This window comes from Gopherus flavomarginatus, chromosome 1, assembly GCF_025201925.1.
Source record: "Gopherus flavomarginatus isolate rGopFla2 chromosome 1, rGopFla2.mat.asm, whole genome shotgun sequence".
NCBI classification, from domain to species: Eukaryota; Metazoa; Chordata; order Testudines; family Testudinidae; genus Gopherus; species Gopherus flavomarginatus.
Window position 1 is genome coordinate 265,173,383 of NC_066617.1, and position 27,098 is coordinate 265,200,480.

The 27,098-nt window shown below is 40.4% G+C and overlaps 2 protein-coding genes and 1 long non-coding RNA gene across 5 annotated transcripts in view; 2 read left to right on the forward strand and 1 right to left on the reverse strand.

Annotated features, from left to right (window-relative positions):
- LOC127050609 (uncharacterized) overlaps positions 1-2,097 on the reverse strand; it is an 18,691-nt gene extending 16,594 nt beyond the window's left edge. The window contains exon 1 of the long non-coding RNA XR_007774258.1: positions 2,054-2,097. This is a non-coding gene — a long non-coding RNA (uncharacterized LOC127050609). The remainder of the gene's footprint in view (positions 1-2,053) is intronic.
- On the forward strand, positions 1,483-13,108 carry ARGLU1 (arginine and glutamate rich 1). Of its 3 annotated transcripts, none has more exons than XM_050951219.1 (4): positions 1,483-2,041; positions 6,934-7,159; positions 9,473-9,556; positions 11,124-13,108. In XM_050951219.1, the coding sequence occupies exons 1-4, from the start codon at positions 1,692-1,694 to the stop codon at positions 11,286-11,288; spliced, it is 825 nt and encodes a 274-aa protein (XP_050807176.1). In that variant the 5' UTR covers positions 1,483-1,691; the 3' UTR covers positions 11,289-13,108. The 3 variants fall into 3 exon arrangements, with proteins under 3 accessions (XP_050807176.1, XP_050807195.1, XP_050807185.1); XM_050951238.1 differs by lacking the exon at positions 11,124-13,108 and adding an exon at positions 8,990-9,047 and having other exon boundaries at positions 9,473-9,560; XM_050951228.1 differs by lacking the exon at positions 11,124-13,108 and having other exon boundaries at positions 8,990-9,560.
- An 8,171-nt stretch (positions 13,109-21,279) lies between these two features.
- The window catches only part of EFNB2 (ephrin B2), a 53,247-nt gene continuing 47,428 nt past the window's right edge, over positions 21,280-27,098 (forward strand). The window contains exon 1 of the mRNA XM_050950782.1: positions 21,280-21,410. Coding sequence (XP_050806739.1) covers positions 21,283-21,410 — 128 coding nt within the window. The 5' untranslated portion in view covers positions 21,280-21,282. The remainder of the gene's footprint in view (positions 21,411-27,098) is intronic.

The following is a 27,098-nucleotide window of genomic DNA, read 5'->3' on the forward strand; positions in this document are numbered from 1 at the left end:
ATAAAGAAGAAAAAAGGGCACAAAAGGGATTATATTTTTAGAAATCATTTGCAGTTCACCTTTAACTAATCATCAACCAAAACATTTTTGCCAAAAATTAAATAAAGCAATAAAGTGTCATTTTAACTATTTTTTCACTTTTCCCCTTACGCTTCCATATTACATATAGTAACAGGCTGTATCAATTTGAATTAGGTCTTTTTTTAAATTGGAAATTCAACCATGAGAGAACTGCATTGCCTAGTGCTCCCACTATTCCACCTGAACCAATTAAAACATCAACGGCAGTTTGGTTAAATTTCCCCAGTGAAGATAAATAAGTCTGTGACAGTGCTGGGAGCACAACCAAACATCTTCATTCAACCACTTATGCTCAGCCTAATCACTAGATTAGATACCCTCCCTACCCTTACAGTGATTAGTTGCTCTGTTTTTAGAAAGGATTTCTTGTGCATCCCAGGCCTTGTCTACACTAGCACATTTACCTACAGTGTCAGCAACTGCTGCAGTCTAACTGCATGCATACACAATGCTAAATTATGGCTCTTTATAGACTAACAGAAGTATTGGAGCATAAGCTTATGTTCCAATACTTCTGCTAGTCAATAAGGTGCTACAGGTCTCTTTGTCGCTTTTTACAGATCCAGACCTACATGGTTACCCCTCTGAAATTATGGCTCCAATCTTGTAATCAGACACAAGATGTTGGACCCTTGTGTGGCCACATGGGCTTCACTGAGGATGTGCAAGGTGGCCTGTGGCCGAGGATTCAAGGGCAGGGTCAAGGCCCCCTCAGCACCACCCCAGGGAGGGCGGAAGCAAGGAGGGAACTGGATGCGCCACCAGGGCATCCCTGGCATGTACTAGTCACACTTTTAGCAACTGCCCCGCCTAAGGAGTTAGACCCCCTAGCGGCTGGTCCAGGCAGCTGCAGAGGGAGAGAATAATTCAGAACTAATTGAGGGGAAATTTCTGACCAGCCCTTTAGTGTGTGTGTGTGGGGGGGGCGGTGTGTGAAAATTTTCTCAACTTTTTTCTTTTTTTAAATGTTTAAACTGTCCCCAGCCACTACCCGCAACCCGGGCTCCCGGCACGTCACAGCGACACCCGCGGAAGTGGGCGCGGGGGTCACTGAGCGCGAGGAGGCGGGGGGGGGGCACCGCACAACCGGTGATACCTTCTGGCTTGACATAGGGCGCGGAGCGGCGCTTAGAGCCCCAGGTCTCCGCGTGCGCGCCTAGCGGACCCCACGCCCCTGATAACCCAGCCACTTGGGGAGTGAGGCAAATTGGGCCCAACCCCCGCCAGGCACCCAAAGGCGCAAGGACATGCTGTGCGCATGCGCACAGGCTCTACCTCTTCCCACCCACACCCGTTCCCGAGCTCACTCCGACTCGGCCCGAACCTCTCCGAGCGCCTTCGAGTGTCTCCGGCAGTCAAAAAGAGGGGGGAGCCAACTGTGCGTGCGCGGTGCATTGTGGGGCGGCAAGGAGCCGAGTCACCGCTGGGTTGGGGCCGCCATCTTGTCTCCGTCCGGATTCGCTGCCGCCTTCGGGGCCTGCTCCTTCTCCTCAGTGAGCCGGGCGGGGGAGAGGCCCAGCCAGGCTGATGCGCGTGTCCCCTCGCGCCTCTCTCAGGTGCCGCTAGCGTCCAAGCTTCGGGCGGGGCGGCCGCGGCCGGGGGGCTCCGCCATGGGTCGGTCCCGCAGCCGGAGCTCGTCCCGCTCCAAGCACACCAAGAGCTCCAAGCACACCAAGAAGAACCGGAGCCGCTCGCGGTCCCGCTCCCGGGAGAAGGAGCGGGCGCGCAAGCGCTCCAAGTCCCGGGAGACCAAGCGGAACCGGCGCCGCGAGTCCCGCTCCCGGTCCCGCTCCAACACGGCCCCCTCGTCCCGCCGGGAGCGCGAGCGGGAGCGCGCCTCGTCCCCCCCGGACCGCATCGACATCTTCGGGCGCACCGTGAGCAAGCGCAGCAGCCTGGACGAGAAGCAGAAGCGGGAGGAGGAGGAGAAAAAAGCGGAGTTCGAGCGGCAGCGGAAAATGTGAGTGCCCACCTCGGGGATCCCGAGCCCGGCTCGCAGCGGCTCCCTCCTCTCGCCGAGCCCCTCCCTCCCATGCTCCCCGCTAGAAAACACCCACCGCGGAGCCGCTGCTTCCCTCCCTCTCTCCCCATCCATATCGCTTCCTCCTCTAACCTGCATCTAAGGGCCTTCGGTTCGGTCTCCTCCTCTGTCCGAGGCCTCGCCGCCTCTGGGGCTGTGTGTGCAGCGCTCACTGCCAGACTTTTGTCCCTCCCCTTTTCTGCGAGCATGCAGCTTATTCTTTAGGCTGAGGCACTCCTAGTTGGCCCGAGGGCTGTGTTGTGCCTCGTAAAAAGATGCACTCAACAAGTATACTAACTCGGGGTTTGTCTCAGCATTAGTGCTGAATCAAAGAGGATTCATATCATGAAACACTTGCTCAGTTGAACAAAACTAGCATGTTTAGTGTTCAAGTGTGTGTAGCTCTTGTTATATTTCATAAAACCCACAGGCCTTCCTTCATTTTAATATAGTTTTGGAATTAGGTGCCCGAATAGTTCATTTGTAGCATTATTTAAGTTATTAGAAGTATTTTTATTCTCCCTTATGATTTCTCATTCCATCACAGACAGCAACAAAACCCCTTGTAACAAGTTGTAATAAATCCATCATTTCTGAATATCCTATAAACCTGGCACCTTGAGGTATGAAACTGTGATGCAAAAATATTGACCTGGAGAAACAAAAATACTGTCTGATCCTACCTTTGTAAGTGAATGCTTAGGCAGACTCCAATAATGACAACCAGTTCAATTAATTTTACAGCAACTCATTTTCTTTTGGCATTGTTCTGGCTATATCAAAATGAATGAAATAATTACAAATTATCCATATGTTGGAAATTCTTATCTCTCCATATTGCTTCTTTCATTTCTATTTTAATGTATTCTGCTGTTGAGAGTTCTCTTGACCTATGCTAATTGCAGTTTGATAGCTATATCAAATGTTGTAGGGTTACAGAATACACATTTGAAAAATTTCAATATATTTTGTCTTAGAGACACTGGGTGCTGATTCTCCTGTTAGACCTGGGTCAATCAGGATTAATTCTATTGAAATCAGTGAAGTTACTCTAGCCCAAGGGTTCTCAAACTGGAGGTGGCGAGGTTATTACATGGGGAGTCACGAACTGTCAGCCTCTACCCCAAACCCCATTTTGTCTCCAGCGTTTATAATGGTATTAAATATATTTAAAGTGTTTTTAATTTATAAGGGGAACTGCACTCAGAGGCTTCCTTTGTGAAAGGGGGCATGAGTACAGAAGTTTGAGAACCATTGCTCTAGCCTATAGTTAAGAGTGAGAAGAGATTCCTGCTCTGGTTGTTTATTTTTAAACATTCAGTCTCTTCTCAATTTGGAATCTTAATGCTTTTGTTGCGGATTCTTTTTCGTTCCCAGGTAGCTCTTTAAATGAACTGTAAGGCAAACACTTATACGTTCTCAAATAAAATATTTATGTGACTTGTGAAATATTTGCAATTTTAAAGTAATTGGACATCTACCTTTTTATAACAAAGACCAGATTTCTTACCAAACCAAAATGGCTCTTTAGGGAAGGGAAGAAATTGTTCTGGTATTGAAGGAAAATAAAAGGTTTAAGATCTTTATATCAATATGTTTCCATTAAATCTTTGATTTGCAACAAATCTGGTTCTGTTTACCTGACTAGTAGGCCTGAGCTCATTAAGAAAAAAATCTGTTGGCATTCTTACCTGCACTTGAATATTTTTCTAGAGCAACTTTGTTATACTACACAAATCAGCTTATTATGAAAAAATAATGGAATACTTATGATCTAGATGGGCAATATGGGATTTGATCGAAGTAGTAACAGTGCAGTAAAGTGCAGTCTTTCTCTCACAGGAGTTTGTTAGGCAAACAGAATTCTGCTGTTTGTCAAAATACTATTTAAAAGGTGCACAAGAGTCTTTAGTTGTCCAGGTTATTTAAGTGTTGTGAACTTAAATAAAATAAAATAAAATAAAAAAAGAATTTCCATGTTTTTTGGAGGGAGGGGGTTGAGGAGTTTTGTTTTTTTGGGGGACGGAGGGGATTCCATTTGGGCTTTTTTAGTGTGGCAAACTATATTAAATTTAAATTTTGTGCTTCACTAGTTGAATCAAGCACTTCATATTTCATACTGGCTTATTTGTCACTTATCAAATTGCCTAGTGATAGCCATTTTCAATGTATGTAGCTGTCTTCTGAATCTGTACAGAATAGCTGTCCTGAGATATAAGAGACCTCTCTGCTTTACCCTGTTTTCTGTTCTTTTCAGTGATGCTTAATTTCAAAGTCTACAAATAAATGAATATGGAAATGTTTATGTGGCAAATCCACTGAATCATAAGCACTTTCCTTCTTGCAGCTCTCATAAAACTCCTAACATACTGTATATGAATCTCATAACTTATTCTGAAAAATCTGACACAAACATGCTTTGACTTTCTGCTGTTTCTGAAAATGTTGCATGTTAGAGGAAGATGCTAATTTTACCTCTGTCTAGGAAGTCTTGTATACACCTGTTACAGAAAATACCTTATTATAGATAGAAACTACGCTACCGTGTTTAAGCCTGATCCTGCATTTATTGAGAATCTGCAACACTGACTTGTAGAGTTAAATCTTCAAATGTAGATGTTAGGGTGATGGTCTAATACAGAACTTAAATCTTTGAGAATAAATTCTCATGTAGTCATGCTTTTTTTAACACAGTTTTTATAGTGTAGTTTTTTATCACATTTCCTGGAACACTAACTTGGGGGAGGGGTGTAATGTAATAATTGTCTGTAATTTTGGAAAGCAATGCAAGTGCTGCCCCTAATTTTATGAATCTTGAATTTTTTTGCCAGAAGTAGGAGGAGGTGTGAAACCTTCACAGTGCGATGCTAATTTGAGAACATAATTTACTTACATTATTTTTAAAAAGTGATCAGTTCACGTGTTCATTTGCCTGAAATATTTGCTTTAATTTGGAAAAAAAAATGGTCATGTGGATTTAACTTCTCATGTTCAAATATTTGATTAAGAGGGCAACAATAAATAAAGATTTGTATAGCTCGATACCTGATATATACCAAGGCTTAACGTGAAGCACACTTTACAGCACAATTACAGCCTGCTGAGTAATATAATATTATTTTAGATTTGATCCTTATTCTGAAGGTTTTAAAAACAATTTAGAGAATATGTCTACAAGAACCTTGTAGTTCTTTCTGGAATGAAAGTGCACTGGGCAACAAATACACTGCACAACAGTGAGGTGAGGAAATGGGCCATGGAATATTTTATATCCACTTAAAGCAGAGAACTTTGATTTAAGGTTTCATCAGAAAGAGCCCACATCTGCATCAGTAGAATGAAAGACTAAATTGTCTCTTCTGGGGGTTAAATCTATAGGTTCAAGGAGTCCCTAGGTGTTTCAAATATGTTATTTAGATAGTCAATCCATTCCTTTTAGGATATGCGTTGTCTTACTATTTTGTAAAATCCCCACTAGGAAATCCAAAATCTGTCAAATTATAAATTTTTCTGAAAATGTATGAATAATTGAAAATGTCTTCATATTAGAAATATACTTATAATTGAGTGAATAACATCTGAAACTCTTACTTTAACAAGAAAGTGACCGGAAACTATTCTATTTTAGGTCTTATATTGTAAACCATAGATTATTGGTCCTAGCTGACAAATTAAGATTTATCTCTTAAACATATTGTAGTCAGTATTTCAGTAGTGTGCTTAAATTTCAATTCAAATAAAAGTCCAGTGTGAATGTAAAAATAATACAGTACAGTAACCCTGAAAAGTGAATACCATTTAAGGAATAGCTGTAGAGTATTATTTTATATAAAATGAACCTTCTGTTAGTATTTGAATATTTAATTCACGAACGGGCCCAATCCTACAAATACTCACTACTGTGCGTAGTGCTTGCTATCATGAGGAGCTTTTCCATCTTCATGGTAACAAGTACTACAGCAGGTATTAAGCATTTGTACGATCTAACCCAATATTTTACTGTTCGGTGAAAAATGTGAACGGAGTTAAAGTTAAGTGAATATAACATTTTGCATCCTATCATATTTGGTGTTACCCTTTTAAAAAAAAATAGCATCTTACTGAAAAACAAACACAAACCCCCACTTTTTAGAGAAAAATCCTTTATAAAAATACAGAACACAAAAGTAATGCTTTATTTAGGACTCCAAATTGATGATATTTGCTTTTGTACAATTATGCTTGACACTCAATACCATCATAAAGAAATTAAGTAGATCTGCAGTATTTGATATGTGATAAGGTAAATTATTGGAGATCTCGATTACGCCAACACCTGGAGCTTTTGTTAGGAATGTTCAAATTACAAATCTTATTGTCTCTGCTTTCTGTTTTGGTTAGAGACCAGTTTGGTGCCTTTGAGGTGGAGGTCTTAGGGCAGTGTTTTATTACTTCATGTAACACAAAACCTAAAATGTTTTGAATTTTGAAAGGGGGATGGGTACCCTAGTTGATAGCTACGTTTCAATGTTACTGTGCTTTAAGTAACATTCAGAGTCAAAATAATCCATTTGCTTTATCGCAACCTACTCAAAATGCTATTTTGTTAAATGTAACACTTTAAGACGTTAAATATGGTATGTTGCTATGGCTTTTGTAGTCATCTTACTCACTTTCTCTTAAATGTAAAGCAAATTTTTTGTACGGGTTGTGTGTGAATAAAAAATAAAGGAAAACATTTAAATATGTAATACCAACCATAATCTTTTACATCAATCTGTGAATTCAAAGTTTTACTTAAATTTCATTATTGACATAACTAATTCATTTATTATTTTCATGTCTGTTTCTAGACGCCAACAAGAAATTGAAGAGAAACTCATAGAGGAAGAGACAGCCCGAAGAGTGGAAGAGCTTGTGGCTAAGCGCGTAGAAGAAGAGCTGGAGAAACGGAAGGATGAGATTGAGCGAGAGGTTCTCCGCAGGGTGGAGGAAGCTAAGCGCATCATGGAAAAACAGTTGCTCGAAGAACTCGAGCGACAGCGACAAGCTGAACTTGCGGCACAAAAAGCCAGAGAGGTAACGCTCGGTCGTTTGGAAAGTAGAGACAGTCCATGGCAAAACTTTCAGTGTCTGGTTGTGCCTCCTGTTCGGTTCAGAAAGAGATGGAATACAGCAAATCTAATTCCCTTCTCGTGTAAACTTGCATTGCTGCGAAACTTAATTTTTAGCCTATTCAGAGGAGCTCACTGATACTTAAAACAGTTACTCTCCTAAAACCTGTACAAGGATACTTGAATTTTAATGGAACTGACCTACATATTTGAGAGTTGTTTGAAACTTTTGCCATGGCTGCAGGATTTATCCACAATCCTTTCTTATTTGGGGGGAAAGGGTTAAAATTTATAATAATAATAATATCCTTCATTTGTTTCATTTTATTTACCTAGACTGTAAGAGGCTTTTTGCCTTCAGTCAGGAAAAGAGCAGGGTCCAGCACTGAGCTGCAGTACCTGTCTTTAACTAGGTTTTCTTACTGTTCTCCTTTTAAAACAAACATTCTCTTTTGAGCATACATTGGACTAATTCCTGTACTTTGAACATAAGCCCATCCACCGTCTTCACCAAGGACTTATGTCCAAATCATTATATCCATTTTTCAATAACTACTAATTCCTTTTTTTTTCCTCTAGAATTTATTAAGGAGCAGGTTGTCCTTGTCTGAAGTCAAGTTAAACGTGTGACTTGTTTTATCAGCAGCTGGAGGAAAAGCTGAAAAACATCTTTCTGTGAGGCAGTAATTTGCTACTAAGGCTTTGATGCTTGTCTGCACTAATCACTCCAGGATCCAAAAATTTAAAGTCCATCTTTTAAACCCTTAAAGAAAATTCAGCTAAATAGCACTGAGTGTCCAATAACTCTCTCACTCCGTACTTCTTTTACTAATTGGTCTAAATGAATAACTTGATTAGTTTACAAGCGAAAAATCATTAATAATGATGCTTTCTCCTTAAGGCTAAATGTCAACTGTTTGTCTGCCAATATAATGTCTTCGAAATAAAAGTTCTTTTGCTGAGACTTAAGATATGCAGAATTTCACGTGTGCAATTCAAAGTTCAACTTTAAGAGAAATGCATTTTGACTTTATATACATTAAAGTTTGCTGACATTTTTATGTTCTGGATTTCAGTTGACTAAATGGATGCATCATTCACAAAAAGGTTTTTTAAAAACCATCATTTAAGTTTGATACGGAGTAGTTTCATCAGTGCTTTACTATGTAAAATGAATTTCAATTCTTGGAGCATAGCATGCTAGCTAGTAGCTGATTACTAGTCATCGTAAGAAGTTTTTTCTTCATTTGCTTGTTTTGTTTCATAGTAACTTTCTTTTTTACACAGACACAAACCTCTGGCTGATTTAAATCTTCCAAATATTAAAATAATTTGGATATTTATTATGTGAACTGAAGCACCTCAAAAACCTTCCCGCACTCTTCATATTTATGTTTTGCATAACAAAGTTTTATTAAATTCACCAAGGAAACAGCAGTTTATAAGGCTCTATTTCCTCGTCATGCCTTTTCTGGACTCCTGAATTCCAGTTCAAACTATAGATGACAGTTTAAGCTGTCTTAAAATTGTCAAAATATTGAATGTTAAGTCCATTTTCCCCACGAAAGAAGCCCTTAGTTCCATGAAGTATGGATTACCATTTGTATTTTTCACTAACAGTAAATGTATTTTTCTTATTAATTGTTTGCCTTAGGAATGATTTACATATTTTTGTTCCTTCTTACCATAAACATCTGCATTCCTCAGCTCAGCCTTCCTTGTATGTTGTTTCTTTATAAATGGTTGAGCTGCTGATGCAGGTATTGCCAAGCTAACAGTACAAATCATTTTAAAGAGGAAGCTGGCGCGTATGGCAGCCGAGGAGCACACTCTGCAGGACACTGGACAAGACAGTAAATATTCAACTTTTAATGCTGATTAAAGGAGTATAGGTAAAGAATACGTAGGTATACTTAATTGGTGAGACCAACTATTCACTTTATTTATATTTTATATATTACTTTTTTAATTTGGTAAATACTATCCAGTTTTTGTAGTTGTCCTTGTTCATTTGTGTGGTATTAAAATACTAGTAGTAAATTGTCAGGAATCTATGATTAGGGAGGGTTTAGTTGGTTGCTGTTTGGACTGGGAGGGATGATTTAAATTTAGTACAGGAGACCAATTTTAGTGGCTGCACAATTTACTGTTGAGACAAAATAGGTGGCTGTAAAGCTGCCCTGTAAGTCAGTTCACAAAAGAATTCTGAGGAAGATTAGTGAAGACACATAAATGAGTATTTCACTTTTCTAACATCTTACCCTGTCCTCCCCTTTAGGAGGAAGAGCGTGCAAAACGTGAGGAACTAGAACGAATATTAGAAGAGAATAATCGAAAAATTGCAGAAGCACAAGCTAAACTGGTTGGTAGAAATGAAGTTTACATTAATGTAGACATGTTCAAATCCTATTGCCTGATGTGCTAGATAAGGTTTTTGTTTTTGTTTTTGTTTTTTAAAAACATCTAATCCTACTCTCATTGAAATCGGTGTGAATGCTCCCATTGACTTTGATGGTGTGCCATTAGGGTGGCTCGTGCGTTTCCGCTGTGGTAGCAATTCGGCGGCAGCTTCTGTCTTCAGCTAGAAGACAGAAGCTGCGCTGCTGCAGACAGATGGACATAGAAGCTGCCGCTGTGTTGCTACCTCCGTGGAAACGCGCGATCTGCCCTAACAGCCCGCGGACTGCCCCCACCCTCAGCAGCGGCAATTTGGTGCGCTGCTTGGGGGCAAAAACACACAGACTGCTGCCCCTTGCAGTTTGCCGCCCCAAGCACCTGCTTGGGATGCTGGTGCCTGGAGCCGGCCCTGCTAGTGTTCCTAATGTAAAAGAACAGGTATAAACGTGTTTGACACAAGCAGAATTCCATTGTGCAGTGGTTGAGGAGGACTTTGTCAGCATGTACACTTCAGACTTCTGTATATGACAGTTGCACTCGTTTAAAGTAAATCAATGAGTTTTAAACCAGTTTAGTTAAATCAGTGCAAAACATTGCTTCCCTGTATAGATGCTGCTACTTTGGTTTGAGTGGTTTATTTTGCTTGATCAGTTTAAAATAATGCAAAATAAGCCTGATTGCAAAGGGGTTTGCACCAGTTTAACTAAATTGTTTAAAATCACACGTTAAACCAATGCAGCTTTCTTGTGTAGATAAGGCTTTTGTTAAAATTGGTTTCTGGATTTACACCTGCTTTAAAATCTCACTGTCAGTTTTTGTGGTTTTACAACTACATTTTTAATTTATCACTTTATGGAGAAACAACTATAAAAACAGAAAAAATATTCAAATTAACTATATGCTAAATACTGTTAAATGGACAAAATAAAAACTTGAAAATACAGAAGTTCTTCTGCTAATCTTTCTTTCATTAGTAAGTATGTCCTGATAGTGCAAATAGACATAAGTCATTTTATGCCTGAGTCATTCCATTAAGCTTACTGCATAAGTGCTTGCACTATTTGAGCCTAAATGGTAACTTGTAATAGGTTGAGAAAGAAATCGGATGAAAACTTGGCAGGGTTTTGCTCTATATTGATAGTGCCCCTTTAAGTTATCAAGCACAAACGAGAAGTAGTGGAGAATATTCCTTTTCATAATTAGGGAAATCAATTTATAAAAACAGGAACAATGTTATATTTAAATTTGTAATGCATATAAATATGTACAGATAGTATTTGTAAAGTTATGTTGAAAATGGAAAGAACTATATTAGTGTATGAGATTTTGATATGCACTGAAAATGGTTATGCATGTGCAAAACTTTACTTCTGTGAAGCCAATAGAACTTGTAACATGAGTAGTGACATGTCTTAAGTTTGCGGAATTGGCTTCTGTGTTTGCTGAATACATGTAAAATAGAGATTGAGAAATCACTACTACAGGGACTGCAAAATATTATGTATTCTAAATTCTACTGATTTTGTACACAGGCTGAAGAACAATTGAAAATTGTTGAAGAACAAAGAAAGATTCATGAGGAGAGGATGAAACTAGAACAAGAGAGGCAACGTCAGCAAAAGGAAGAGCAAAAAATGATCCTGGGCAAGGGAAAGTCTAGGCCAAAACTGTCTTTCTCACTAAAGAGCCAGGATTAAATTGGAACTCTGAACTCTTAAAAAGAAAAATGAAACAGAAAAACTTTGTATGGTAGCTTCATGTTGAAGTGGTTTCTTCACCTTTTTTTTTATTTTATTTTTTTGGGGGAGGGTTTTTTTTTTTTTAAATGTTTTGAAAGTCTGGAAAGGTAGCTTGTTCTAATAGGGGCTGTGCTCTGCAATTCTTAATTTTTTTTTTTTTAAACTTCCATTAAGTTAAATCTTTATCAGATCACTGTTGCCTTTTAGAGAGTAATCTGTTCTCATCCATTTTGTTTCTGTAATAGTGGTTTGAAGCAGATCAGGTCACTTTATAAATTGTGTATGATCTGATAAGGTTTTTACTGACCCACTGATTTCAGAGTTATACTCTGATATTAGTTCGAATTTCATGCTGGTTTTGCTGACTTTTAATAACAACAAAAGTTAGTATATGCATCAGTAAATTCCCAAGTACTACTGGACCTCTGTGGTTTATTGTTAAATCAGTGTCCTATGATACTGTCCCACTGTTGCACTTGATGTTCCTGATACAGGTAAGGAAACAGTTGGTCAATTCTGCTATGAATATATAGAGAGATTGAGAGTTCAGTATTGTTGCTTAGATTGTTTTTATTACATTGACAGAATTCAACCAGCATTCCCCATTGTGTAAATAAACCAATTTGCTGAATAAAGTAAAGTCTTAAATTCATATGTTTAAGTAAATTTTTTTAGTACACTTGTATAACTACAGTAAGAGTGACAGTTCACTTTCCTAAATTCAAAAATATAGTGGCATTTTTTAAGTTCACTTCCAAAAAGTTGTTGCTTTTCCTACCTCTAATGCAAGCATTACACAGACAATTAAAAAACCCAGTTTTTAATATTTTTTTAATGACTGTCTCTATTTTCGTTAAATGTTGGTAATATTCTAATATTTTGGCTTCTTTAGCTTACTGAACCCAGAAAAGTACTTTAGTATCTAATCCCCTTGAGTTTGCCTCATTATATGGTATGTTGTATAATTTAGGGTCATCACCATATATAGTGAATCTGATAGATTTAGGAAGGGGAAAACAAATCCTGTATATATTTATTTTTAAATTGAAGGGCAAGCACACTTGGGAGGTAATGGAAAGCAGAAAGTGAAGTTCTGTTTTAAATACTTGTTTTAGGCGCAAAGCAACTGTTGTTCATGTGCAGCATCCTGAATGTTATCCATTTATATACGGGTTTTATTCTGACAAATGAAAACACAGATTGAAAACTATATATAAAATCCCCTTTTGTATGTAACTCTTCTGCAGAAACTTCAGCTACTGTAGTGTCCAGTTCTAAAATTCCATTTTTCCTATTGGTATTACATCATCTATAGTGAATACTTTAAAATGAAAGATCATAATTGTTGACTAAACATATGAAGATTTTCCGGACTGAGAGGGAAAGAATTCTTGATACTTCACCAGATCTGTTTCTGTGGATTTGATAAATAAAATGTAGCAGGTTGAATGTGTCACTGTAACAGTATGCAACAATCTTTGTCTGGAACTTGGAGTCGGGTGCAGATTGACACTTTCCACTTTGCCCTGAGTGTCACGATAAGCATGAAGATATAAAATACCTACATCAGTACTTGTACTTAAATTTGTCTTTATAAATTGTTACAGAAATAGTGTTGCTTAATGAGTAAGCACTCAAACTGAAGCCAAACAATGTACATGACCTGTAGCAAGCATCAGGCTTTATTTAAAAACTCAACTGATAACCTGTATTTCTAAAATATAAAACTTCCCCTTGTTCCCTATATGAGAAACAAGCTATTAAAAAATCAATACTTAGCCCTGTGTATTTTGTTTCCTCTCCTTTTCTGAATGCAAGAAACTAAATCTGCGCTAATGCAGATTAGCAGTTGTAATATTTCATACTTCATTAATTATTTTCTTTTGTTAAATAATGGCACTGATACAATACATAAAATCTTGGTTGTCTTAGTTATGCAGTATAAGTGGCTTTCTTGAGATTGTAATTTTTAAGTCATCCTTCCTCTGACAATGTAGTATAGTCCAAAAAAAAAAAAAAATTAGGTTTCACATCCTACTACATGTGTTACACTTATGTATTTGTATTCTTCCTAGGAGCAGATCCTCAGCTGGTGTGTAATTGTCAAACTCCACTAACTTCAAATATTTCTGCTTACCAGCTAGCATTTTATAAGTTTTGTACAGGGAGAGATTCATGTGTGCTTAATTCTTCTTGCTTCCCCCAAAAACTTGTTTGTCAGTTATTTGTGATATCTTAGAGTTGTGAAGGGGAGACTAGGAATAGTCCTCTTGTTGTACCTATATATTTTCTCTTGCCACTAAAAGAATGACAACCCTGAAGGCAATAGTGAAGACCCAGTTCTTCCACTGCTATTTGATGATTGACATCCTGTCGCAAGAAATGACTTAAGCCTCCAGCCCGGTCCCTGATATTTGTACCTGTCTACAGTTACAAGTATTTGTTACATATACAGATTCCTTAATACTTCAGGCAACAATTAAACTGATCAGATTTAGTCTGTCAGTTTCCCCCAAAGGATGGGTCATGGGAAGGTTGTAGATGGGTTGCGAGAATGGTTCAGAAGAAGGGAGGCTGGGAAGGGGCTGGAGAATGAATCTGCCCCATAACCCACCTCGCCCCTCCTTCCCCCCAAATGGCTTCTGTCCTTCTTTCCCCACTCCAGGCATTACAACCTGGCATGTGGGGTTGCAGTACCACTCAGGTTTGGCCCACTCTGGCATGAGGGATGGGTGGCCAGGCCAAACCTAAGCAGTGCTGTAACCCCACACTCCAGGTTGCAATGAACTGGAGCCATTAGTGGAGGCTTGCTCTCCACTTCCCAGGGTCTCCCAGCACTGGGATTCGGGTGAGGGTGCTGCTGTAAGTGGTCGGTACTGCCTTGGCAGGGTAAGGAGGAGACGGTAGCGCTGGTGAAAGAGGACACTTGGCCTATGGTTTTGTCCCTTTCCTCTCCCTCCCAGTTTGAACCCTGGGTGCCTTGCAAAAAAGACCATGGAGTTGGTGAGTATGCTTAGTAAAAAGTTCAGGGAACTACTGCATTAGTTACACTGAACCTTGTTGAAGTCACGATTATGAGCTGCAGCTCCCATTGACTTTATTAGTTTATTTTGGGGGGTTATTTCTCATCTAGTGTAGAAGGGGTGCTGATTTCTCCCATTTTTAAGCCACTTCAGCCTTTGCTTTGAACGTGTTAGCTTACTGAATATTTGATAGGAGTGGGACATCCTTGTGTCCACATGCACAAAGGCAGCGTGCACCATACATTTCTCATCTGATGATAAAGATGGCCTTTGTCTCCGGTGCCTCTGCTTTTCAGGAAGTGTCTGTTGGATTTTTTTTTTTTTTTTTTTTTTTTTTTTAAGGAATAAATAGGGTGGAATAAACTAGAGCTGCTACCCTAGCCAAAGACTCAAACAACTTTTTCAAAATCAGAAGAGGCTCTTTTGCGGTTACAGTAAACCACCCTTTAACTGTACCACAGTCATTAGTCTGATGAAAACTGACTTCTGCTATGAAGTGGACTGAAGAGCTGCTGCCCGTGAAGCCTACAGAGACAATTTGGCCTGTGAGCTATCTAAGCAACATACCAATGTCCTACCCACCCACATAACAAAGGGAATGTCACTACACCTCCAGGCATTTAATATTGAATCAATTCTCAGCTTGCTTCCTAAAAAAAAGGAAAAATCATTACCACCCATCTACCATTTCTTCCCCCTCACATATGCACTTGCCCTAAATAGTACCACCTGCTTTTTTCCCTCTGGTATTTCACATGCTCTACCACTATCCTCACCAAGAATGTGGAATAAGTTTTCTCTCACTAATAGAGGCTATGCTATCTCCAACAATCTCTCTGCCTGCCCTGGCTACCCCTGCTTTTCAGAAATGACTGGTGGATTCTTTTATTTTTATTTTTTTCCTTTCTTTTTTTTTTTTTAAACACAAGGCATAAATAGATATGGTGGAATAAACTAGCGCTGCTACCCTAGCTATAGATTCAAACAACTTTTTCAAAATCAGGTTTCTTTTGCACTTACGATAACCACCCTTTAACTTGCCTCATGCAGGCTGCTGCTTTTGGCCCTCATGGACACAAACGATCTTTTAATAATTTAAAAGCACTGAGGGAGGTGTGCACTGTTGCACCATCACTATAGCATGCTCTGTCCTTTGTCCCTTTGGAGGTGGAAAACAATTCTCTGTCCCCAGTGAGGGCCTGATCTTGCACTATTGGACTCCCTGGGAGTTTTGCTACTCTCTTTAATGGAATAGGGTGGGGCCCTTATAGTGCAGTGGAGAAATTCAAACCAAATAGGAAACACACACTTCAATTTGTATGCTCTGGCAATTCTTTTAGAAGTAGCAGTGGAGGCTGCATTTATCCGTGACAGCAAAGGCCAGGAGGAGGGGAATGTGGCGAGCCCTGAGATTCTGCAGCTACAGAAACTGGAGTTCCTTTTCTCACAACTTTCCAGGCCTGTGTGTGTATATTTTCATGTTTGTATCACCCAACCAAGACCCAGACTTTTTTTTTTCCATATGTTTGTGTGCTGGTAATTGAGGGCTTAATTTTCATGGCAGTGGAGAGAAGAGAGCAGAGCCTCTTTTTAATATCTCCATAATGGATATCCAAATGACTCCTATCTGCCTGGAATGACCAAAGGTTGTACTGGCTCAGTGATCAGTTCTGTGTGAGTAGACATACACCTTTTTTAAAGGCCATTGAAATAGATTAACTTTGCTCCCTGGTTCTTTCCACTGCCCCCAGCAGGAGACATCAGAGAAGAATTATTTATGTTTGGGGTTTTTTAAAATTTCCTTGGGGGTCAGTACCAGAGCTAAGAAGAGTCAATATAAAAATAATTCAAACATAGAGCCAAAAAGCATGGGCCAAACTGCACACTACCATGTTTTACAGCATGCATTCTGTCAGTGATGGTATTTAGTGGGAGAGGAGAGCATTTTCTGCAAAAGCATAGGGAACCAAAATTGCTCTGTTACAAAACAGAGACAGGGAAAGGGCACATTAATAGTTCAGATCTATATTCACTGTGTCAGAGACATGGAAAATACATCTCATTAAATTTTGAGTGATGGCAGTGGTCTGAGTTTTAGGATCTTCAAGTGCCCAACTCAATTGGCCTTACACAAAATATAAACAATCTGTTTAAAAGCAATAAGTATCATTTGTCCACCATTTGACCAATGAGGGTGGGGGTTTGCACTTTAAAATATTTTGATCCCCCCCAGCTTGATGTTTAAAAGGGATTAGTGAAAAATTGGGGGCCGATCCTGCTTCTATTCCTCTAAATGGGAGTTTTGTTGAAGGTTGCTGTGAGGATAGAATCAGAGCCAATATTTGTGCGGTAACCACGATCGGGGGTAGGGGGGTCAAATTATTCAGAGACAAATCTCTGGTTTCTGCTCTGCGGTTTGAATGAAGGAAGGAAATAAAGTTTTTCTAAAGCGCAAATCTATCGTTCTATTTTTGTTTGCTTTTTACATAAGCTAAACACGCGTAGCAGTTTCTCTTCATTGTATCTTTTTCTGCACCAACTCATGGGGCCGATCCTCTCCTCCTTTGCTCACACAAAACACCCCACCGAAAACGGGAGCTAGGTCTATGCTAGGCACTCAGGATCGTGCCCCAAAACCGTATTACAATTTCCAGCGGGAGATCGAGCCTTGGTCTCCAGTATTTAGACAGTGGGGAAACTATGTTTTCGATGAAATGCGAAGCGCTGGGCATATATCCCGGCCACAAACTTCCTGATCTTCTGATTTGTTAAAAAAACTTCCTTAAAGAAGCGATTCCTGTGGCTAAAAAAGCGATTGATAGTTTAAGTTTTGTAGCCTTCATAAAATCTTACGTTTCCTCAGCGATTTCTAGTTTGTACGGAGGTAAACCAGGAAAGCTAGAGCCCGATCCCGCGAAGTGTTGAGTTCCACAGGAGTAAACCGTGTTGAGCAACCAGGCAAGATTCGGACACTAATGGGGATGGGGGAAGAGGCTATGGGGTAGCTCGGAAGGTTTCCTGCCCTGTTACAAAACACAGTGCTGCCACTGGAACTTTGGTCCCACTCGGCTTTCACCTACTCGCTCTGAATTTCACTTCTGGGCAATGTAGCCTCTCAGACTTGGAAAATTATGCCTCGCTGCTGAAAGAAAAATAATGCTATTGTCAAATCATTTTAAATCGCCAGTAAGGAAACAACAGAAAAAGTTATTGGTGATACTTTAAAAAATGACTAATGAACAAATACATCATTTAGCACATTACTGTTTTGTATAATTAATTATTGATGTATATGTTGATTGATGTATATTCCATAAAAATACTGTAAGTGAGCATCATGCGATGTTTAGTTATACAAAGACGGGTTTCTTTTTAAGGTATGTTTTGTTGTTGTTTTGGAAACTAGCTAAACAATTTGATTTGTCTAGAAACATGATTAACCTGAGAGCCAAAAATATAATGCGTTACAAGTTGTATTTTTAGCTGCTGAGAGATATTTTCAGACAATGCAGAGCTCTTCATTTCCTCTGGTTTACTTAAAACAAGGATACAGAGAGTTAGAGGTCACCGTTTACTCACAGTTTTTACAGAACACCACTCCCTAACCTTTTGCTTCAAACCAAACAAAAGTAGAAACATAAAATAGAAAGTTTAATCTACTTTATTTACACTTCTCAGTCACTGTTTATATTGGCTCATGAGGGATACAAATCACACAATTTCTTTAAAAAATAATAAATTAAACACCCCCCCCACCGACTGACGAAGGTTGATGCCCCTCAGTGTGAATAATACACAAACTCTTTCTCCCACTTGTGTTAGGAATCGGATCCCATCCTGGGACTCAGATCTTTTTCTACCTAATTGCAGCGCCGAATCTGCAGTTCTGACAACATTGCAGGCTAAATTTAATTAATAGTTTACTCAGGACATATTCGATGTTTTGTGTGAAAGACAAACTGATTTTTCCTCTTTCTTGAGTTGTCGATTTCATTAGAGAACTACCATATGCAATTCACACAACCCACGAGGCATCAAAAGCGCCTTTAACCTCCTTTTCCTTCTCATTGTGTTGCTAACGGTTTGAGTGATCTGTGCCAGCCATATCTGTGAACCTTAAATCAAATTTGGTAAAAAGTGGAATTGTAGCCACTTTCTCCAAAAGGAATAAAGGAATCAAATGAAAGTGGCAGCTGGTTTTCCTTATAAGACCCTTTTCCTATTTCAGTAAAAACAGAACGAACTATACTGATTGAAAAAAAATATTTTCTCGTGGAATGAAATTATTCTCGTGGCTTGTTCCCATATTTTCTGTATGTCATTTAACTAAACGGTGGGGAAAATGATTCTATTTCAAGAGAGGAAAAGAACAGCGTAGTTCACAGGGATCTGGCTTTTATTTACTTTGTCGATTTTGGGGCATACAACACCTACTTTAAGAGATTTGTCAACCTACATAATTAAAAAAAACGGTGTGACTTACTTATAATTATTATTTAGTCTTGAGATCAACATCATTCTGAACAGCTAGTCCTCCGCCAAACCTCCATTCCAAAAATAATTCCTAACAGATGCGCAGCATTAGAGTGTTTGTTGTTATATTCTGGGGAGAAATAGATGTAGGTTTTAGGGAGAAAAGGAAAGGAGTCACAGAACGGGGATTAAACCCGCGTAGATTCCTTTTGCTTCATATTGAAACCAGTTGACCAAATGGGCGCTAGTGGGCGCTGTGGCTCTGTGGAAACGTAGAAAGGGCGTCTGAGACCTGCAAGTTCCGATTCTTTCTCTAGGGCTGCGAGGAATGATCAGAGTGCAAAGGCTCGAACTGGGTCTTCCCCGGCCACCTACTCAGTTTTTACTTTTTGTGCCACTTTCAGTCGGATTTGCTTTTTTTGAACTCTGTGTAAAGGGACCTTTGGGAGAGTCTGACCCCAAGGAGACAGCCAATTTTGACTCTAATTTGCCATTTCTTGCCTCGTTGCAAAAAGTTGCCCGGTGCTGTTGAGATTCTCAAGATCTGGAGAGAGTATTGACCGAACAACCCTCATCATAACAAACGTGTAGACGTGAAGAAAGTGGCACTGAGTGACAGACAAGAAAGGGCGAGAAAATTCACACCCGAGTTGAGAGTCTCTAATTATCTGTTGCAAATTCAGGCCCCACATCTCTTTGAAGTGGCTTTGCATTTCAAAATCCTGTTTATTTAAGACTGTCCGTGGCTAATTGTTTTGTAACAAAATAAACTTTGAAAACTGTAATTAAGAGACCTCGTGGGAAATGCTGACAGCCAGGGTCAACGTGACAGGATGGAGCGAAAAATACCAACTGAAAATATCAAAATGTGGGAGTAAGGGCCCGGGAGGACGGAGAGCTTCGTCTCATTATCTCTGTTATTAAAGTATACGCTATATGTGGCTTCATATGATAAACTTGACGACGTGAAGTTCCATAATAGCGATTCTCCCAGTGAAACGTAATTAAAGTCAGGAAGCATGACCTGCAACTAGGGAAATATAATTATTCCGCAAGTACAGGTTGGATGCAGAGAGGGATAAACTCCACTTTAATCCTTTTTATCCCCTGTATAAAATTGTCAGTACCTCGCAGCCATAGACATTGTTTGAGCCTTTATGACAAGATGTGTAAAAGTTTTTTTGAACTGTTCTTTTTAATACTATAATCGGATGGAAAGGTGTTAAACCGTGGTTGGAGTCTCACCTTGCATTGTACTATTCTGATCATGAACATAGCGATGGTGATTTTTTTATTATTGTTAACAGTAAGATTATATTAAAGTGTTTTAAGGGGATCACCTGTCACACACAAGACCCTATCCGAAGACAGAATGTCGAGGGCTGAGGTGTGTAAGTGACACACGCGACACCCAACCAGAGCCTCCGCTCCTCCAGCAGCCCTATGAGCGCAGGCTGAGGGGAGGATGGGCTGAGTTTATATTGCTATGACAGCACGCTAGGAGCGGTTACATTCATTCAGGGAGACTCCAAGCGGCGGCAGCAGCAGCGACTTGGAGCCTGAAGGAGCAGGGGAGGGAAAGGCTGCAACTCGCCCGGCTCTTTCTCTCTCTCTGTCTCACACACGCACAAGCGACCTACTCAGCGGCAGCAGGGGCACTCCAAGCCAAGGGGCTCCTGCCTGTCTCTGGCTGGATCTGCCCGCTTGCCACCCAGCGCAGGGCTCGCACTGCAGATCTCGAGTGGAAGAAGCAAGAGAGGAGATTTTGACGCTAAGGAGCCCCCTCCCATCTCAGCACACAGCGGGGGCAGCACCCCCGCGCCGGGGGCGGGCATGGAACCCTGCGGATGCGCTTTCCAGGGGCTCCGGGAGCTGATACTCGAAGTGGATTTATAGGGCAAAGCTTCCCTTCGCCATCCGCACTGCCCGGGCCGGTGGCCGCACGGATTGCACGCGCCGGGGACCAGGGAGCACAACCAGAGACCCAGGGGGATCCTCCTGGCGGAGGCCGGGTCACTTCTCCCCTTTAATCGCCCCCATCTCCAGTTCTGCTCGGTTTTTATTTTACGCGATCCCCAGGCGCCGTGACCGTGGATGGCGCACTGGATCCAAAGCGGAGTTGGCAGTTTGAGTGGCGTCTTGCAAGCCAGCCGGGAGCCCCCAAAGAGCAGGGAGGACTGAGGCGTTTGCATTGGTGGTGGCGTTGTTACTTCGGAGGTGGCTGGATTCTTATCTCGCCGGAGAATTTCCGACATGCCTGGGGCACAGATGACTCAGTAACGCTGCGTGCAGTTCTCACCAAGTGCTTTGTCGCTCGTCTTGCTGTTGGTTTGTTTCTGGTCAGTCTTTCTTGCTGGGGGATACCGAGCGTCCACCCGCCCCCGCTGACCAGGTACGGGGAGTCGCACGGAGGAGTTGGCGAGGTTTAGGCAAGGGACTTGGAGCCGCTTTCGACCATGGCTGTGCGGAGGGGAGACTCCTCCCTTTGGAAGTACGGCTGGGGAGTTTTGATGGTTTTATGCAGAACTGCAATGGCCAGATCGATAGTTTTAGACCCGATATATTGGAATTCCTCCAACCCCAAGTAAGTTTGCCTCATTCTGCTTCATCCCTCCCCGCCCCCGCCCCCACCCCCATCGGGGTCTGATTTAATTTTAATGGCTCAGCCAGCCAGCGAGGCCGACGTGGGTCGGTGGAGCGTGGAGAGCGCGAGTGGCAGGCACTGCGGTCCCAGGGGGCTGAGCTCCCGGCGGCGCCTGCTCTCACCCCGAGGGCAAGGTGCTGCCGCCGGGATACTGCTGTGATTAATCGGGCACCACATGTGGAGCAAGTCCGGGCAGGGCACGGGCAGCGGGATCCTTGCACTTCTCCTTACCCACCTTTCCGTGGCTCCCTATGAGCCGAGGCGATCCCTCGCCCAGCTCTCTCCAGCTTAGAAACTCTCCAACGCCCCAGTGCACTTCAGGATCTTGCCGCCCATTAAATACCCCCTCCCCCCGAAGACACCGAGGGGGGGATTTGTGCACAGAGTCTGTCTCAACGGGGAGGGTATCTCGATAGACCTTGCCCGGCTTCTGTTTCTCTGCAGGACAAATATAGACACGGCCATGGGGCCAGCTCCTGCTGTGCTTGGCAGGGGCCGCTCCCAGGGAGAGGCAGTGCCTTATGATTTGGAAGTCAGCGGGCGTTTTGCCTGAGCAAGAAGTGCAAGGATCCTGCCAGGGCTCTGGGACGGGGGAGATATGGGTGACAGAAGAGTAAAGGAGGATCCCTAGAGTGAAGTCTATTGCTATTTCTGGGAGTTTTGCCCTTGACTTCAATGGGGCCAGGATTTCCCCTTTAGACTGCATACTCGACTTTAGATGACTTTGCAGTTGCACAGCGCCTAACGCCAAATCTGACTGGGCCCCATGGGGGCTACAGTAATTGGATTCCTGCCTGGCTTTATTCTCCCAGCACTGGGAGAGGGCAAGACTGAGTACAGAGCCTCAGGGCAGATGAGCTTTTTCATACAGATCCCCAGCAGGGCCAGATCCAGCGGGGCTCATTGCCAACCCTTATAGCTCCTCACCTCCAGCAAAACAGGGAGTGCAGGTTGGTCCCACTTCCTTAGAGCAGCGGTGCTTTATACACTCTGAGAACTACTGCTCAGCTTCTCCATGTGGAGATGCAGGGCCAGATTCAGCCCATTGACTTCAGTGAAGTTGCACTGGCCGACAGCAGGGCTAAATTTGGCCAGTGGACTTGATGAGAACAGGGCACATGCTTGTGAGTAATGTACTGAGTATTGTCCATCAGAGGGCATTTTCATGTCTCTAGTCAGAGCAGGCAGAAAGTATATGTGTTCTAAGATTTAATTATTAAGGCACAGTCTTAAAATATACTCCTATTCTTTGAAAGACTCCTCCTTAGGTGTATTGAGATTGTTACTTTTGGAAATAGGGATGTTATTTGCATAAGAAATCCTGGTGAAGAGAAAACTAGGCAATGATGCAAAGAGAGCCTTCCTTGCTTTAAAATGTGTATTGTTCCAAACTGTTTTATTTATGCCACTGATGCATATATCTAAAGTTGGCTTTGATAAACTTTGAAGCCCATCAAAACTTTGGTGATACGGAAAGATTTTCTTTAGCATAGTCTGAACTCCTCCCTCACAGTATTATCAGGAAGGATAGTTTGATAATGAGTTTAGAAAGTTTTATGCTAAACATATTATTTAATGTATAATTTTAATTAAATGTGTTTAAAAACAAACCAGACACACAGAAGATCGCAAATGTAAATTTCAGCATGCTCACGTTGTTTATTAACTGAATTCAGGTTTTCTCATTTAATCCATTTAGTAAATATCTGTAAAAGTACCCTTAGATGAACGAGACAAATTGGAAAGTGCCCAGAGAAGAAGAGTGGAGTATTTCCTGAATCAGGGAACTGTGTATTGGTAGCAAAACCCAGAGTCTGAAATTACACAAGCTTGGATTAGATCTAGGAACTGAAAATATTTATTAAGAAATCACATCCTAACATCAGCATTTATCTTCCACTGCTTTTAGAAGATAATTTATTATAGATGTCTCCTGACTTTTTTCAAGAATGGAAAGATTTATGAGTATCTTAAGGTCCTTTGTAAAAATTTTACAGGAAAATTAAAAAGGACAATGTAGTTTTTAATTAAAATATGGAAAATGATTATCATGAACAGAAACATTTCAAATGCAGTTTTTTCTAGTTTTACATGACAAATGATCACATACTATATGAGATGAAAAGCCAGTTTAAACAGAGCCACGGTTTAAACTAGATCTATGGACCTGCATTTATATGATGCTATCTAGTTAAATCCTTTCTCTGACCTAGAAAAGATTAAACACCAAATCTTTGAATAAGACAAACAAGACACTTTTAAAATGCCACCAGAATTCCTGAACTCACAGATTGGTGGCAAGACCAGATTGCATTGCATTAGCAGGCCTGCAAATGACTGTGGAGAGAGATTTAGTACAATGGCAGAGGAACCAGAGCACCCACCCTGTGTGAATAGTCCAGTGATCAGTTTGTTCCTATAGAGGTCACTCTTCCAAAACAGAACAGTCTCTGTGCACCAGACCTTCCTCCATGCCATTCTTCCAGTCCTGGTTTACCTTCACTTTTTTTGCTTACACTGACAGCTTGCATTAGATAATTTTATTTCATTGATGCCTAAATAACCAAATTTAATCCTTGCCATAGTACAAGGTTCAGTGCCTATCATAGCAAATAAAAATAAAGTTTCAATTTTGCTAATTCTAAAAGGTATTTTACTTCAAAAAGGTTTAAACATTATTAATGGCAGTTCTAATGATGCTATCTAATTACTTTTTCAACTTAAATTTACACTTAAAAAAATAGGTTCTGCCTGTTGATGTAATTGAGTTTTCTTGAGTGATTCATTGAAGCTTAATCATCGCAGTGAAGAAGTACACTATTAAAATTAGTCTTTTTCAGTGGCTGGGCCTAGTGATTTATAGGGCACTTGGAGGCCTGTAGTTTGAGGAAGCTTACAAATGCATTAGCGATATTGCTGTTGGTGTGATTGCTTCACTTTTCAGGAGCAGGATTTCTTTCTAATTCTTGTCACAATGGTTTGCCTGAAGGGTACTGAATAATTTCTCCTTAGAAAAGGTCGATCTTTCACAGGTCCCAAGCTTAATACTAGGTTGAGAAATTAGAAGATTTCCTCCTGCTGCTGCTGGGAGGATCTGAGGATAGTGCAATATTAAAGATGCTTTCTATGTCTGTAATAAATAATTACCAGCTTTGGTGTTACAGCTAATTTATTTATGGAAGTTGCATGTATATTTCTGTTGAAAGTTTCAGTACATAAATCTTCTGTACAGGGCAGCAATTAAATGCCCAGGGGAATTTATTAGTAAGTTTAATATAGAGAATGGAATAATAAATGTAGGCTGAGGGGAGCATACACTAAATTTGTTTTGTGTTTAGATTTAGAGGTCATAATTTTTAGCTGGCGACTGGGACAGAGTGCTCATGGTAGTCCTTTGAACATAAGATCAAAGCCCCCTCCCCCATTACAGTTCTCTCTTTAGAGATCCACTTTCATTGCCTTGACTAAATCTTCAAATGTAATTAAAAAAAAACATAGTAAAAGGGAAGGAATAATTGATTGTCTATGACATTACATTTTTGGGAGAAGTGGTTCAATTAAACGCCATCGTAGTAGCTGATTTCGTGATAGACTTCTCATTTCAGACTCTTGGACATTAAGCCATGATCTTTAGAATATAAGGACAAATGATTATGAAAATGTAACTCCTGTTATTTGACACATTTCAATCAGGGAATATTTTCTCCATGTACCTAGAGATATTTTCCCCATGTACCATGCTTCCACCTAGAGAAATGAGATACATAGATTGTGGGAATTACTTCAATTTTATCTCACAGTGCACAACACTGCCTTTGTACTACATTGCAGAATGTAGTTTTATGGATTTTAGTCAAACATTACAGAGATCCACTTATCAACACAGTGTTTCTGGAGTCTGAGGCTACTGCTGTATGTGGTAGGCCTGTTAACAAAGCATTTTTCTGTCATAACACAATGAAGCCTCTCCATAAAAAGCTGTATTTTTGATACTGATTGTCTTAGGGAAGACAAATGGTAGCTAAATAATATCTGTGATAACCTGATATATGTGGAATCTGCCACAATCAGCCTTTGAATAAATACCAATGTGTCAGTGATTGATAAAATAAACTACAATTGATGGCCCTGTTTAAACAGTCTATTCAAGAGCATATAAACCAGTCTGCCTCTCATTGTATCTGAAATTCTTATTTTTGTAGGTAAACAAATGCACATTCACTCCTGATTGAATAGCCCCTTGAACTATGCTCTGCAGTTTGCGTTTGGGTTAATCTTGTCGGTTTTAATATAGAGAGAAAAAAGGACAAAGCACCAGGGGTGGAATTGTTAGTGCTTTCACATCCACATTCCTCACATTTTGTCAGGATGATAAACTGTAGGTAATGGACAGTCCTTGTTTCACAGGACAACTGAGCCAAACGAAGCACAAAGAGCTTGCTAAAACGATATCTCACAACATGTTTTGTCTCCTCTTTCTAGACAAGAATTTATTTGGGAATCCTGTGCCATGGGACTGCGCTCTTTAACCTTAACAATTACAGCTTCAAGCTGAAGAAACAGGAGCTGAAGGTTAAAATGATTTAAACACACGCTTCTAAATCTTACCCAAAACATAGCTGTTGACACTTCGCATGCTAGTGCAGAGAACTGTGAACAGTGTCCTCTGTCCCATTAGATATTTCTGGCACCTATGGCCAACTCCTAGCTCAGGTGAATTAGCCACATAAACCTCGAACAAGCTGAAGGCTGAATTTTTGACTCAGTGATTTTCTACAGCCCTTTGTACACAGGATCAGTTGGAGTATAAATGCTATATTATTTATAGTAATTATCTTAAAGCCTCTTATCTGTGAACCTTACTAAGGAAAAGCACTTTGGTTAGTGTGGTAATTGTCTTTAGATAGACAGTGACTGAAAGTCAAGCTGAAATCATTACATTTTTCTTTCTTTTTTTTTCAACCTTTTTTTCTCCCATATTTTATTGTAATGAGCTCACATTGCTTTAGTATGGCACGTAGGGTATATCTCATGCTCACAAAACATTCCTATAATGGGAAATTACTTGAAATACCAAGATGACTACAGGGAATATTGGCAAAAATAGGTGTAGCAGCCATAATCAACTTTTTTTAGGGATCTAGTCTTAATATATCATGCAACCTTGCTACTCAAAATTGCTTATTACAAATGAGATGCAATCTTCCTGAGAAAAATAGTGATTAAAATGTTATTCATGTGTGTCTAATCTCTGCCTTCTCTGGCTCCTGACATAAAGAAGCCTGTTTTTCAGGTCATTTATCATACATCTACATAGATTTGCTTATGACATCACCCTTTGTGCGATGTTGTGGGCACTTAAATAGGAGTGTCCAACTGTCTAAAATGTTTTAATTAAAATACGCAGGTCCACAGAACTATAAACTTCTAGCCAAGACTTAAGTCTTTGGGTGATTTTTTTTTTATTTTTTATTTTTATTTTGATATATGAAAAGCAAAGAAAGGGAGGATGGCAAATGGATAGTGTTAGAACAGCTTGGAAAAACTCCTGTGGCTTCATTGTCTCTTTAAAGCCAGAGAATACAAAGACATATGCAATTCAGCCCTTCTCCCATGATGGAAAATGTA